The sequence below is a fragment of the Molossus molossus genome, unplaced genomic scaffold (genome assembly GCF_014108415.1).
Source record: "Molossus molossus isolate mMolMol1 unplaced genomic scaffold, mMolMol1.p scaffold_m16_p_22, whole genome shotgun sequence".
Lineage (NCBI taxonomy): Eukaryota > Metazoa > Chordata > Mammalia > Chiroptera > Molossidae > Molossus > Molossus molossus.
In genome coordinates this window covers 2,923,995-2,938,520 of record NW_023425358.1, presented here as the reverse complement: position 1 = coordinate 2,938,520, position 14,526 = coordinate 2,923,995, and the positions used below count along the sequence as shown (strand labels likewise).

General features: G+C 48.4%; 1 protein-coding gene across 1 annotated transcript in view; it reads right to left on the bottom strand.

Annotated features, from left to right (window-relative positions):
* UBASH3B (ubiquitin associated and SH3 domain containing B) overlaps positions 1–14,526 on the bottom strand; it is a 147,681-nt gene that overhangs the window by 49,788 nt on the left and 83,367 nt on the right. The window contains exon 2 of the mRNA XM_036277013.1: positions 435–488. Coding sequence (XP_036132906.1) covers positions 435–488 — 54 coding nt within the window. The remainder of the gene's footprint in view (positions 1–434; positions 489–14,526) is intronic.

Below are 14,526 nucleotides of genomic sequence, written 5' to 3'. Positions count from 1 at the left end.
GTCGTGCCCGAGTTCAGTCTGAGCAAACCCATGCGCCTCCAAAGACAAGGGGGGCTTCGGAGGGTGCCCGTCGGTCGCCCTGGGAGTGACACCCTGAAAGGTAGGCAGGTTTTTTCCTAAAATGATTTGCACAGCATCCAGTTAAATTGTATCTTTAAGTGGCTGGAGGGAAAGCAGCTATTGTGATAGGGACTCCCTCTTGGAGATGCTGTGCGCTTCTTCAGCCTCTGTCCAGGAGAGGCACACCCGGGCCAGGGCCAGGAGGCAGCGAATGGCTGATAAATGCTCTAGTCACATGGTCTTTGACCCTTTGTCCCCCTTCTCTCTAAGGACACACACCCAGGTTCATTAAACAGGCTGCATATCCCTGCACATCCACATACACTTAGAGTTAATTACATGACATTTTCTCAATTTATTTATTTTATACCAACCAGTCACATGCCGCCTGAACACTTCTTCCTCCTGTGGATGCCAAGGCTTTTTGTCTGGAAGAAGAAATCAAAATTCTATTGTTAGTATTTTTAGCCTCCCATCAGCTCTTCTCGTGCAGTGGCAAGAGCTGCGTGTGAGGTGAGCCAGGTCAGAGCCTCCCAGTGGGGGCAGGGGCCTGCAGCAGGACCCCCCAGGGTCACAGCGAGGCTTGGGGACAGCACTTGGCATCATTTTCAGGTGATCAGCACGGGGTCCTCTTGCAGCCTGTCAGCGCCTGCAGTCTATTTTCAGCAGGTTCCACACTAGAGTTTTATTTCTGCTTCCCAAAGGTTGTCATGTCTTGGTTTTCCCTCTTTCATTTTCATGTGCTCACTCTTACTGACCCGGATCCCTTATAGAAGGCTGTTTTTTTATTTGTAGACCCTGGCAAAATGTGCTAGGGAGTGGGGCCAAACGCTCACAAGGACATTTGTTTGGTTCAGATCAGTGCCTCCTCCCACCCACCTCCAACCACCAGCACAGCCCCAGGCTGCACCCATGATCTCCAAGCATGTCACTACGCCTCGGGGTCCGGGGTCCAGGGGCCAGGGGCCAGGGCAGTGCTGCCCTCCTTCCTGCCACTGGAGAAACAAGGGTGGCGACGGCGCGAGACCCTTGGGTGCAAGCACGCAGCAGAGCGCTGCCGAAAGTTCAGAATGGTCTCCCAGAGCCCGAGAGTTCTGGGTGTGCACCCCGCTTTGCGGCTCCTCCATCGCTGCGTGGACCCCTCTTATGCTCACCCAGGAAATCCTGAATTGCTATTCCTTTGTCAGCACTGTGTAGGCTCTAGGAATGCACTGAAAAACAATTTCAGCCGAGCAGGCATAAAAACCTTAATTTGTACAGATAATTATTACTTTTTATTTCATTATATCTGTGGTCAGGACAATGAAGAGAAAGTACGGGGAACCATAGCACAGGACAGGGAGACAGAACCTGGCTGAACGGTCAGGGTAAGCTTCAGGGAAGATGTGGCATCTAGGTGAGACCTGAAGATGCAGTCTCCTCTGGGTGGGGCGGGGTGTCTGGGGCTGTGGCAGTGAAGGACACCCAGGGCAAGTGCTTGAACAGTGTTCATCTGGGGGAGAGACCCCTGAACTCGCTCCGTCCCCTTACACTGCACTGATTCTGGGTCCTGGGAGAGCGAAGGGAGGGGAGGGACTTCTAGGTCAACCAGAACTCTTCCAAAGTTTCCTTTTCCTGATCGGCTGCTGAGCCAACTCCTCTTTCCTTTTCCTGGCCCCTCCACGGGGTGATTAGAACGCTGATGCTGTGAGAACCAGAGGGTCAGATCGGAAGGCACCTCAGAAACCGTCTATGACCCAGGCTCTTCGCTCTGCTCAGGGAAATCAGGGGCAGGAAGTAACGTAAGGTGCTGAGGCAGCCTGGGGAAGGTGGTGGCTGAGTGAGCCGGACGCATGCTCTGCTCCACTGCCCGAGAAATGCCTTCTTCTCCCTCCCGAAAATCTGAGCACAAATACCAACTGATCAGGAGAAAGAAACCTGCACAGCTAAGTAGAACATCATTATAGAAGACACGCCTTCTCACAGTGAGATGAAGTCATGAAGAAGCAACACCAATGCTCTGTACCCTCGGAACAGAATTTCTCAGGACGGAAGCTGCTAAGGACAAGATGGGAAAACAAATGTCTGCTCCCACCCCACTCCCACACCTGGAAAAGGTGCTTAATCTCTGCCCTGTTCCCAGCCCGTTTCCTCTACTGTTTACTAGACAACCGGAGACCACACAGCTTGCCTTTGTTTGGATCCAGAAGCCGTGTACCCGCAGAAGAATGCAAATCATAGTCTTTTAGAGGTTAGAATCTACGAGGGATTAAATTAATTAAAAAGACATGTTGTTTAAAAAACAGTTGAGAAAAGGAAAACTCATTTGCGGTACAATGTGCTATTTATATAAAGGATCCAATTTCTTCCTTTTTTCTAGGCCCTTTCCCCAATGCAATATACCCTACTGAAATGTATTTTTCTTTAAGCACTAGGAGTCTCCTCTGGAAATGACAAGTCTAATTATGGCATGGTCTCTGTAACTCAAAAGACAAGTTTTGGAGAGGGTTCAAAACTGCAACTGAGAAAGATAATGAAGGGTTAGGGTAATAAGGCTATGATAACAGTTTCTGGAAATTCAAATTCTTCTTTCTAAAGAAGACAAGTCTGAGAGGTCTTCAATTTTATGGGAGTAACACCTATTCTTCTGAAACTATTCCAAAAAATTCAAGAACAGGGAAGCCTTCCAAGCTCATTTTGCAAGGCCAGCATTATTCTGATTACAAAACATGAGAAAGACATTACAAAAATAGAAAATTATAGGCCAATATCTTTGATGAACACAGATGTAAACATCCTCAGCAAAATATTAGCAAACTATTAAAAAGACCATACACCATGATCAAATGGGATTTATTCCTGGTATGCAAGACTGGCACACTATCTGCAAATTAATTAATGTCATATACCACATAAACAAAAGAAAGAATAAAATCATATGATCATATCAATAGATGCAGAAAATTCAGCACCCATTTATGATAAAAACTCTTAGCAAAGTGGAAATAGAGGAAACATATCTCAACATAATAAAGGCCATATATGACAAACCCACAGCTAACATCATACTCAACAGGGAAATGCTAAAATAATTTTCCTTAAGATCAGAAACAAGATAAGAATATCCACTTTCACCACTTGTATTAAACTTAGTATTGGAAGTACTAGCCACAGCAATCAGATAAAAAACAGAAATAAAAAGCATCCAAATTGGAAAGGGAGAAGTAAAACTGTCATTATTTGCAGATGATATGATTCTATATAGAGAGAACCCTAAAGACTCCACCAAAAAACTATTAGAACTGATAAATGAATTTAATAATTAGTGGGATACAGAATGAATACTCATAAATTGATTGCATCTTATACACTAATGATGAACTTTCAGAAAGAGAAACTAAGAAAATAATCCATTTTCAATTGCCTTAAAAAAACCAACCAACCAACCAACCAACCAAACAAAGAAAAACAACCTAGGAATAAATTAAACCTAGGAGGTAAAGAAAATTATAAGATACTGAAGAAAGAAATTGAAGGTAAAAACAAATGCAAGCATTTACCGCGTTTATGGATTGGAAGAATATACATTATTAAAATGCCTATACTACCCAAAGAAATCTACACATTTAATGCAATTTCTGCCAAAATACCAATGGTGTCCTTCATAGAAGTAGAACAAAAAAATCCAAAAACTTATGTGGAACCACAAAAGACCTATATAGCCCCAGCAATCTTGAGAAAGAAGAACAAAGTAGGAGGTATCACACCAGCTAATATCAAACTATACTACAAGGCAACAATAATCAAAACAGCACGGTACTGACATATATACAGACATACAGATCAATAGAACAGAAGAGACAGCATGGGAATAAATCTATGCCTACATGGTCAATTAATATATGACAAAAAAGGCAAGAATATACAATGGGGTAAAGACAGTCTATTTAGTAAATGGTGTTAGGAAAATTGGACAGATATATACAATAAATGAACCTAGATCACCTTCTTACACCATATACAAGAATAAACTCAATATGGATTAAAAAGTTAAATGTAAGATTTAAAACCATAAAACTCCTAGGAGAAAAGATAGGCAGTCAAGTCTCTGACATTTCTCTTAGCAATATTTTTTCTGATATATCTCCTCGAGCAAGGGAAACAAACAAAAAGTTAACAGATGGGACTACATTAAAATGAAAAGTTTTTGCACAGCAAAGGAAACCATAAACAAAATGAAAACACAATCTAGTGAATAGTAGAAGACATTTGCCAATGATACATCAGATAAAGGATCCATAACCAAAATTCATATAGAACTCATACAAGTTAACACACACAGAAAGTCAATCCAATTAACAAATGAACAGAAGATCTGAATACACAGTTCTCCAAAGAAGACATACAGATGGCCAACAGACATATGAAAAGATGTTCAACTGTCAGTAATCATAGAAATGCACATTAAAACCACAGTGAGGTATCACCTCACACCTGCCAGAATGGCCACCATCAATACATCAAGCAACAAGTGTTGAGAGGATGTAGAGAAGAGGGGACCCTCCTGCACTGCTGTTGGGAATGCAGACTGGTGCAGCCACTGTGGAAAGCAGTGTGGAGGTTCCTCAAAAAATTAAAAGTGAAGTGCCTAATGACTGGGAATGTGTCCAAAGAAATCCAAAACATTAATAAAAAAAATATATATATATGCACCCATGCTCATTGCAGCGTTATTTATAGTAACCAAGATATGGAAGCGACTCAAGTGTATACCAATTGATGAGTGGATCACGAGGTTTTGGTACATGCCCTGGCCAGTTTGGCCCCTGCGGACCAAAGAGTCACGGCTTTGATTTTGGTCCAGGGCACGTACCTTGGTTTTAGTTCAGTCCCCGGCCCTGGTCAGGGTTGTGTGGGAGGCAACCAATCCATGTTTCTCTCTCATATGAATGTTTCTCTCTCTCTCTCTCTCCTCCTCCTCCCTCCCACTCTATCTAAAGATAAATGGAAAAAAAATATTCTTGGGTGAGGATTTAAAAAGAAAAGAAGTTTTGGTACATATATGCAATGAATATTACTTGGTCATAAAAAAGAATGAAATCTTACAATTTGCAACAACATGGATGGACATAGAGAGTATTGTGCCAAGTGAAATAAGTCAGCCAGAGAAATATAAGTACCATATGATTTCATTATATGCAGAATCTAAAGAACAGAATAAACGACCAAATAAAATAGAAACAAACTCATAGATAAGCTAACAAAGTGATGGTTGCCAGATGGGAGGGTATTTGGGGGCTGGATAGAAAGGTGAAGGGATTAAGAAGTACATGTTGGTAGTTACAAGACAGTCATGGGGATGTAAATTTCAACATAGAGAAGATAGTCAATAATATAATAACTATGTATGGTGCCAGGTGGGTATTTAAATTATCAGGGGGATCACTTTGTAAATTATATAATTGCCTAACCACTCTGCAGTACACCTGAAACTAATATAAAAAAATATTGAATGTCAACTATCATTGAAAAATAAAATTAAAAAAACATTTTATGAAAGGTTATTGCATCTGAGGCACCTTCTCTAGCAAAACTAGAGAAAGGTTCTCTAGCAAAGGTTAGCTGAGATAAAATAAGCTTTATCAACAGCACAAAGGCCTGGAGTTAGTGATCAGACGGAACTTCCTGGCAGTATGTGCTATAAAGCTTTTTTTTTTGTAATCCTCACCTAAGGATATTTTTCTATTTATCTTCAGGTAGAGTGGGGGACAGGGGAAGGAGAGAGGGAGAGACAGAAAACATCGACCTGAGAGGGACACGTTGACTGGTTGCCTCCCGCACAACCCCGACCAGGGCTGGGGATGAACTGCAACCGAGGTAAGCGCCCTTGACCGGAATCGAACCCGCAACCCATTGGTCTGCGGGCCGACGCTCTTAACCACTGAGCCAGGGCTGTTTAGTTTTTTGATGTTTTGAAAGCTTCTGGTAGGTAGGTAGTGTTCTGATGCAGGGATGTGTGATTCCCTAAGCAGGAGGTCCCAGCAGGTGTAACATCCCAGCTTCCCTAACGAGCCTCAGGCAGAGTTCTCAGGCTGAGGACAGTTTGGGTGCATTTTGTTTCCAGAGCTCTGCCCACAGAACAGACTGAACATGGCAAGTGGCAGAACACATCTCCCGTCTCCACCTCACTGAAAAAGACTGTTCATTAGAGCTCCCCCTCCACAGTCCCTCCCCATAGGTCCCGTGCTGTGCGGTGGGGTGTGCAGGGTGAACCCCAGGTATCAGGTTGAGCTTCAGTGGCTGCCACCTTTAGCGTGACTCAGAGTTGGCAGAGACAGTTGGCGACCTTGAGCAGATAAAAGATGAGTAGCCCTTTAAACCCAAATCATTTAGCTGGACCTCCGTAGTTAGAATCAGTGAGACATATGCATACTGCGGAGGTTTTCTCGTGTGAGAACATACATTTGACTTCTGATCCTGGGCCTGCCTGCCCGCCCCAATTATGTTGAGGGTTTATTCTTAGCAGAATATGAAACAATAATTATGCAAATTCTCACGCCCTGCAATGAGGAAGAACAGCACAGAAGACATAAAAGTAACCACTCATCAAAAAATCAGGCAAGCAGCTGTGAAGAGATCGGCCAAACTGGAAGGACCCAGCAGCACCCACGGACGTCCTTGCTCCCTCCGGCTGTGCCCTCAGCTGTTATATTCTGGGCTCCAGATGGGTCTGGCCCCAGGGTCCCAGCTCTGCCTAACCACCAGGGTAGAGATGCTTCGTGACTTTAAAGGAGGTTTGGAAAGGAAAATTCTCAAAGCAGCTTTTCCTCCTCCCCCTCTCCCTCTCCCCTTCTCTCCCTCTTTCCTTCCTTCTGTTCTTTCTTCCTTCCTTCCCCCCTCTTTCCTTCCTTCTTTCTACCTTCCTTCTCCCTCACAAAGAACTCTTACTAGGAAACCAAATAAAAGCCAAGATATATTGGCTCTAGCTCTCTGGTCTGAAGTTTCACTGGCTGGTGCCCCTTCAGAGACCATAGCATCTGGTTCCCTTCGCTGGATTCATGCCTGGCTGGTAGATTCAGGCTGGTCCCAGTTCCAGGTCCAGCAGGATTCTCACTCCCTCTCAGAACCACAGTTCAGAGCTAGACTGGAATTTCCTGTTTGTCATCCAACAGGATTTCGTCTGCAAACACCCTGGTTCGCTGGGGTCCACTGTGGTTCTGACCCCCTTGGTAGGTCAGATCCTCCCAGCTGGACACCAGCTCTTTGCCAGGCACTGTGCTAACCCTGGGAATACAAAGAGGAAAGAACGGTTCTTGTTGGTATGCAGGGGTGAGCAAAAGTAGGCTTGCAGATGAGAAACAGTTTATTCTTGTATTATTATTCATTAAAGATTATAGTATTTATTATTATTATTATTTTATTCTCACCTGAGGACATTTTTCCATTTTTGTTCAGATAGAGTGGGAGGGAGAGAGAGGAAGTGACACACAGAGAGAGAAACATCGATGTGAAAGGGACACATTGACTGGTTGCCTCCCACATGACCCCAACCGGGCTGGGGACAAATAGAAACCGAGGTATGTGCCCTTGACCAGAATCAAATCCGTGACTCATTGGTCCCCAGGCTGACGCTCTAACCACTGAGAAAAACCGGCCAGGGCAAATCATTTATTATTATTAACCTACTTTTGCCCACCCCTGTAGAAGTCATAGTCTTACGGGGAGAAACAGACATTCAAGCAGCTTCTCACGACGCGCTGTGGTAATGGCCATACGGAGCTGTGCACGGTGCACGAGGGGTGCTAACTCTGTGAGGGGGTTTCTGGGGCTGAGGTTCACAAACTGTACACATTGCTACTCTAGGTCAGGATGCCGCCGCGAACTCAGAGATGCCATGAGGGAAACAGCTATAATCACCTGTTGGACATCCCATAAGCTCAAGGTAGTCGCAGTTTCAATGTTGGATGGTGCTGCATTCCCCTTGATTTCATACCTTTGAGAACTGGGGGTTTTGAAGATGCTGTAATAAGAAGCAAGTGCCCAGTGAAAGCCAGTGTGGAACAGGACATGAGGGTGGCAATGCCCAAACCGATTCCAAGGTCTCAGCAGTTGTGCAGTGCCCAGCAGAAACACACATCCTATTAGTAAGTAGTTGTGGTTATTTAAGAATGAAATAAAAGCCCAGCCCGTGTGGCTCAGTGGATTGAAAGTTGCCCCATGGACTGAGAGGTCCTGGTTCAATTCCTAGTCAGGGCACATGCCTGGGTTGTGGGCTCGATCCCCAGCAGGGGGCAGCAGAGTGATGTTTCTCTCTCACATTGATGTTTCAATCTCTTTCCTCCTTCCTCTCTCTCTCAAAAATCAATAAAAACAGATATATATATATAAAAAAGGATTAAATAAAAATACTACTGTGTTTCAATTATGGGTACTAATTTTTCACATGGCCCTTAAGTTGTTAGGAGATAAATGCTCATTAAGGTCTTTGGATCTAACTACTAAATGAACTATTAGGTTTTTATGTTGCCCTCTAAGTTCTATGCAAACATGACTGAGACCCTAAGGATGCTGTGAACTGAGAAAGTTTGGGACTCTGTCCTTAAAGAAATAATGCTTGATCTGGATCTTAAAAGCAAGTAAGAGCTGGCTAGAGGGGGAGGGGAGGAGGTCAGCGGGAGTGGAGAGCAGGCAAGAGCTAGTGCACAAGGCGAGAGACGGCACTGTGTGTGCAGGGCAGTTCGAGTTCAGCGCTGCTGGAGCACAGGTGGGGAAGCTGGAAGGCAGGCAGGGGCAGCTCAAGGTGTCTGTGCCACTTCAGGGAGCGTGGACCTGACTACCCTACGCAGCGGGAAACCCTAAGGAGCGGCAGGTCCGAGAAGCGGCTGGAACCGCATGTGAGGGTGGGTCTGAGGGAGACGATGCCTATGCCGGTAAATATTTAGACTTGTCGGTATCAGAAAGGGGGCCCTGGGAGGCTGAACAGTGAGGATGGGGTGTTGGGAAGGATGTTTGGGTTATTGATGAATGAATCTCGGAGACTGATGAGAACGGTAGCTTGAATGCCTGTGTGGATGTAGGGACACCTTGAATGAGGATGTAGTAGAGATAAGTCGGGTTGGGGTGGTGGTGGCTGATGAGCTCAGTTATTGTCCCTGGAGAACCTGGGGTCTGGGCTAACAGCTGGAACAAGTGTCGTCAGGAGGTACTTGGTCGAGCCGTGGGGCACCGTGTTCCTCAAGTTTCCCGCTAACTTGACTTTGATTCCTTGTCTTGCTGTTTGTAAGCCAGACCTTTCTTCTAACCTACCCACTGAGCTCCTATTTCCTGTCCAAGGAGTTCCTTCAGGTCCCCACTCACTCAATCCTGAGCTCAGTAACCACTCGAGCCATCCCTGGCTCAGCGGGACAGGCTGCCAACCCCCGGGCTGCATCTCACGTGCCTTCAGAGGACCACCTAGTCCCTGCTTGACTGAACTGACAAAGCTCAGCTATCTGAATGCCGAAGTAAGAAACAACAGGGAGCATGGATACTAGTAGAAATGGAAATATATTCCCTCGAAATAGTAAAACTTTGATTTAATCAGGCAGAAGATTGATTTGTTGAGCTTTCGAACAGTTGACGTTGGATTGCTGGAGGACACGGAGCACCTTCGCTCAGGACATTGGTTCCGCGGGACCAGCGACTTGTTCGTGTAGGAAGAGAGAAGGTACTAGGTTAAGTATGTGATCCTCCAAGTGGATGGCGCTCCCTGCGCAACCAAATGTAAGTATTAAATTTCCTTCATGTATCTAAGACAGTCTCTGATTTGGAAACATTTAATGCTAACCGTGGGGTTTTTGGAAATGTTCTTAACCTCTAGGATATTGTTTGTTGAATTTTCCACGTCTAATACTGTGACCGCAACCAAAAGGTGGCCAGTGACCACACGCCCGGCTCTTCCCCAGATCTCTCTGGGCCGGCAGCGCAGACTGCAGGAGGGCCCAGCGCCTGCTGCTCCTGGTTGGTGAGTCCAGACATTTAAAGAGACCACCGGTGCCACCAAGCAAACTGGAGGGACTCTTTTAGGGCACATCTGAATAACAGACGCTACTTTGCAATGAAATTCTAGGTGGAAAAATCAGAAGCTTTTACTGTGTTCTATGAAGACGTGCTTGCCCAGGGCAAGAAGAGGGGGTTCAACACGTCTCTTGATTACTTAATGGCCCTCGTGCTCAGAAAGTTCTTCATGTGCCCAGCCTTCTTCCACCTGTGCCCAGACTCATGCTAACGTCCCCATACTCTTTTCCTACTTAACAAGACAATTTGTTCTGTCACTTTAACACAAGGAATTCCAACTACTTCTTGTCACCAAGGCCAGTGAGATGGACTTGCAAAGAGCCTGGGCACCTCGGCTTAACAGAGTCCAGTCTGAAGGCCCCCAGACCCCCTTCCTAGGAAGCTGCAGGCAGGCACTGGCGAGGTGTCAGTCAGCGAACCTGATGGCCCTGCCCCTCCTTCAGAGGAAGTGGACCTGATGGAGAGGATGTATCGATCATAGACCCCATCTCAGAATCAGTCTCCCGGCCGCGAGCCCTTTCAGTCAGTGGGCTGGTGGCCCGAGGTCTCGCTGCTGTGACCTGTACCCCCAGCAATCAGGGGGACAGCAGGCCTGTGTGTGGGGGTGCTCCCACCAGGGCCAGCCCATGGCCACAGGACGCCGTGGGTTTTGTTGTTCTTTTTAATAAAACTTATCAGAGAAGGGGACGCTGCTGAGCTGCTTGGGGCTTACGAGGGACATCAGCTGAAGAACTCCACCTGCGTGAAGCCCCCTCTCTCCTGTCAGCGGACTGTCTCCTCCGACCCACGAGAGCCTCGGGAGCAGCTTTGCCAGGGGTGGCCGGCAGGCAGAGGCTGCTCTGGCCCCGAGGACTCCAGGGCAGAGCCCAGCAGCCACACAGAGAGGCTTGCTTTCTTCTTGCTCAACAGGCGCTGAAACTCTGGCCTCTGCTGGGGCGGGGGAGTTCGTAATCTGGAACCCGCCCAGAGACCACTGGGGGGGACACCGTAAAGCACATTCCTCTTTGTCTCTGCTGGGCGTCCCTCGGCCCCAGACGGGCCTTTCCCGCCCCGGGTCCGTGAGTCTGCGCGCAGAGCCCAAGGGGAGTGCTTGCAGTGTAAAAGGGGCACATGTGTGGGAGCCAGACTCAGTAGTTGTGGGACTGTGGACAGATTAATTATCCTAACATTCATTTTCCAAGTCTCTTAAGTGGGGATGACATCATCTACACCTTGCAGGGCAGAATTATTAATTAGGTTAATATTAACATCAGATCATGCATTTGAGAGCTGAGCACATCCTATTGTATCATCTAACAAGCTTTGCTGTTTTCCTAGATTGAATGTTAGTTCCCTGCTAACAGAGATGCTTCAAGACTGGGCATCAGAAGACCCGGATCCCTTCTGTGCTGAAATGACCCACAGGCACTTGGGAGGGCCCTGAGCAGTGGCTGGGACCTGGGGGAGAGGACGCTCCCCAGACTAGGCAATCCCACAGGTAAAGGGGCGGAGGGGACGCAGCCAGTGGTGGGCACCTGCGGTGGCGGTGACGGAGCCAGCTGGGCAGCTCTCTGGAGAGGGGCACACGCCCCACTGCTGGGAGGCAGGCGGACGGCAGCTCCCCTCAGGAAGGGAGCTGGGAGTCCCCGAGGCTCCGATCAGCGGGGGGACAGTGTCCCACTCCTGACGGCGTCCAAGGGGAGAAAAGCAGCCCTGTGCTGGGCATGTGCCACCACCAGGCCCGGGAGGCTGCCAGGGCCCGGTTCCCTCTGTGGTCCCGAGAGCCCAAGTTACGTGTGCTCCCCGGGCCTTACCCCTCTCTGCAGAGTGATTCAACCTCTGCCTTCGGAACTACTGCCCGAGGAAACAGAATAATGTTTCCAAAGGTCAGTCTCTTGTCCATGATGAACTATTATTATTCCCTGAGAAACAGGATCAGAAGCTACCTCTGTTTCGCCCAAAGACACACAGCAAACTGGGGACACAGGGAACCCCAAATCAATGAAATGAGATCGAGAGTATTAGACTGGCACTTGGCACGGTCCCCTGCCTATAGTAGGTACTCAATAAACAAGGCCGTGATGTACGTTTTTTGGGCCGTCTCCTCCCCAGAACTCGACCATTCTGCATGCGTTCACACGCGTCCCTCCTCCAAGGGACGCCCAGGAGTGGCGTGTGGGCAGTGCCCTCACCAGCAGCTCAGCTGTGTCATGGTGAAGATGTCAGTCTCTGACTCTACAGGTTCTATAGAAAACCATGGAAACCAGGCACCCCGGAGGGCTGCTGTCTGTTGTGCAGAATCTGTGTCCCTGCAGAGGAAGGACAGCTGGCTTGGGGGCAAAGGTGTCTACTGAACAAAAGAGGCTGTTCCCTGTGGGGCACCTGGAGGCTGGGAGGTGAGTACAGACACAGGAGCCCCTGTGGAGGGCTCCAGGGTGTGGCAGGGAGGGGCATCTGCAGGAGACACAGACGCAAGAGGTGGTGCAGGACATGCCGAGGGCCAAGTCTGAGCTCCCCGACAGAAGGGCGCATGGCCCTGCCCGCCTGACTTCCCTTACACTCTCCTGTGATCACTTCCGGGCCCTCCGGACAGCCCGGTGAGGCAGGCAGCTGCCGCTGGGACAGTCATTTCACAGGGGAGGAAGGGAGACGACAGGGAGGCTGGAAGGCCTGTCTAGCTCGCAGAACGGCCCAGGCCAGCGGCACAGCTGGGACTCGACCTGCCCAGCCTCCTCCGGAAACCTGAGGGCCCTGGGCCTCGCGAGGGCCAGAGGTAAGGCCTTCGCAGCGAGACTCGGTGCAACGACTGGCAGGTGGGATTTAAGACAGAATCCCCCGAAACAGGGCTGGGGAGCAACAGATGGAACCGAGGAGTCATTTCAGGATGGAGGACTAATATTTTCCTCTTTCCATTTCCAGCTCCTTCCTCGCTAAACCACTGAAACCAGCCCCACATACTTAAGCACAGATGACTTTTAGTCCTGAATTGGTTTCAGCCCAAAGCTCTATGAGAGGCTCTGACTCACAGCCCCAGTGGGCCCACGGTGACCATTCTGCTCCGCTGCACACACGTGCTGTATCAGTCAAGGTGTGCTGGGCGCTTACGGGGCAGGCCGGGCCTCAGCATGGACATGGAGACAATCTCATTCAGTCCTACTCGACCCCTGCAGGTAGGAACCACCCTTTCCCTCACTGCACCCATGGGCCAGGTCCCATAGCTGGGAGGAGGGGGCGTGGACTGGAAGCGTGGGTGCAGCCACGGCCACGTGTCCCTCTGAGCAACAGGACATCAGCGCAGTGGCTGCTGTTTCTGGACCATGGTGAGGTCAAGTGCAGGGATGCTCGTCCATGGGACTTGCTACCAAACATGACCTCACTGCTTTCTTAGCCCGTCCTTGACAACGCGTCTGTTTGTTCCTCGCACGAGCTTATATTGTGTCAAACTCTGCTGCAGACGCTGGATTAGGGCTGTGGATGTAAAGACAGAAAGCATGGCCCCAGCCCTCCAGGGAGATCACTGTGCGGCCACTTCGACAGGCAGGGGTTGGGAGAGAAGGAAGCGAGCATTAATGGGATACCTATGACGGCCGTGTGATTTACAGCTACCGTCTAAATTTAATCTCGAGAGCCATGTGGTTGGTGGGGACTACGGTGTGCCACTCACACGTGATGAAACTGTGGTGCAGACAGCTCGAGAGCGCTGTTCAAGGCGCACAGCGCTGTTCTGCGCACGGCAGCGCCGGGGGCAACGCGGGTCAGCACCCCTCCCCCAGCTCCCACCGGGAGGTCACTTTCAAGAGGAGGATGTGAGTAAATAAAAGTAAGTCCTGGGTTTGAAGAATTAAGCTGAGAGTTATTTGCTAGGAGGATGGGTTATCAGGATTCGTAGGTAGACTTTTTTCTTTAATCTTCACCTGAGGATATTTTTCCATTTATCTTCAGATAGAGTGGGAGAGAGAAACATCGACGTGAGAGAGACACACAGATTGGCTGCCTCCCACGTGGCCCCATCCAGGTCTGTGGATGAACCGCAACCGAGGTACATGCCCTTGGCCAGAACCGAACCCTTAACACTTTGGTCCACAGGCCAACATTCTAACCACTGAGCCAAACCGGCCGTGGCTCGTGGGTGGACTTTTGAAGAAGACTGCAAGCAGACAGACATCTAAGTGTCTTACATGTGTTCCAAATTCTACCGAAGCAAATAGTCTCACAAGTTAAATCCCATTCTGCTGGTCACTTACTTCAAGAGCTACCATGAGACAGAATCCAAGCTAGCAAAAGAATGGCGCAGTCTAGTTGTATGCGTGCCCCTCAGAGCAAAGGGGGTTGGCTAGTTTCGATACTTGCTGCCATCCTGAGTTCAACATAAGGCATCCTCATCCTGTTTGCAAAGACCTCATCTCCAGAAACGTAGACACTCCTCACACGGCACACGGGGCCCTTCGCCAC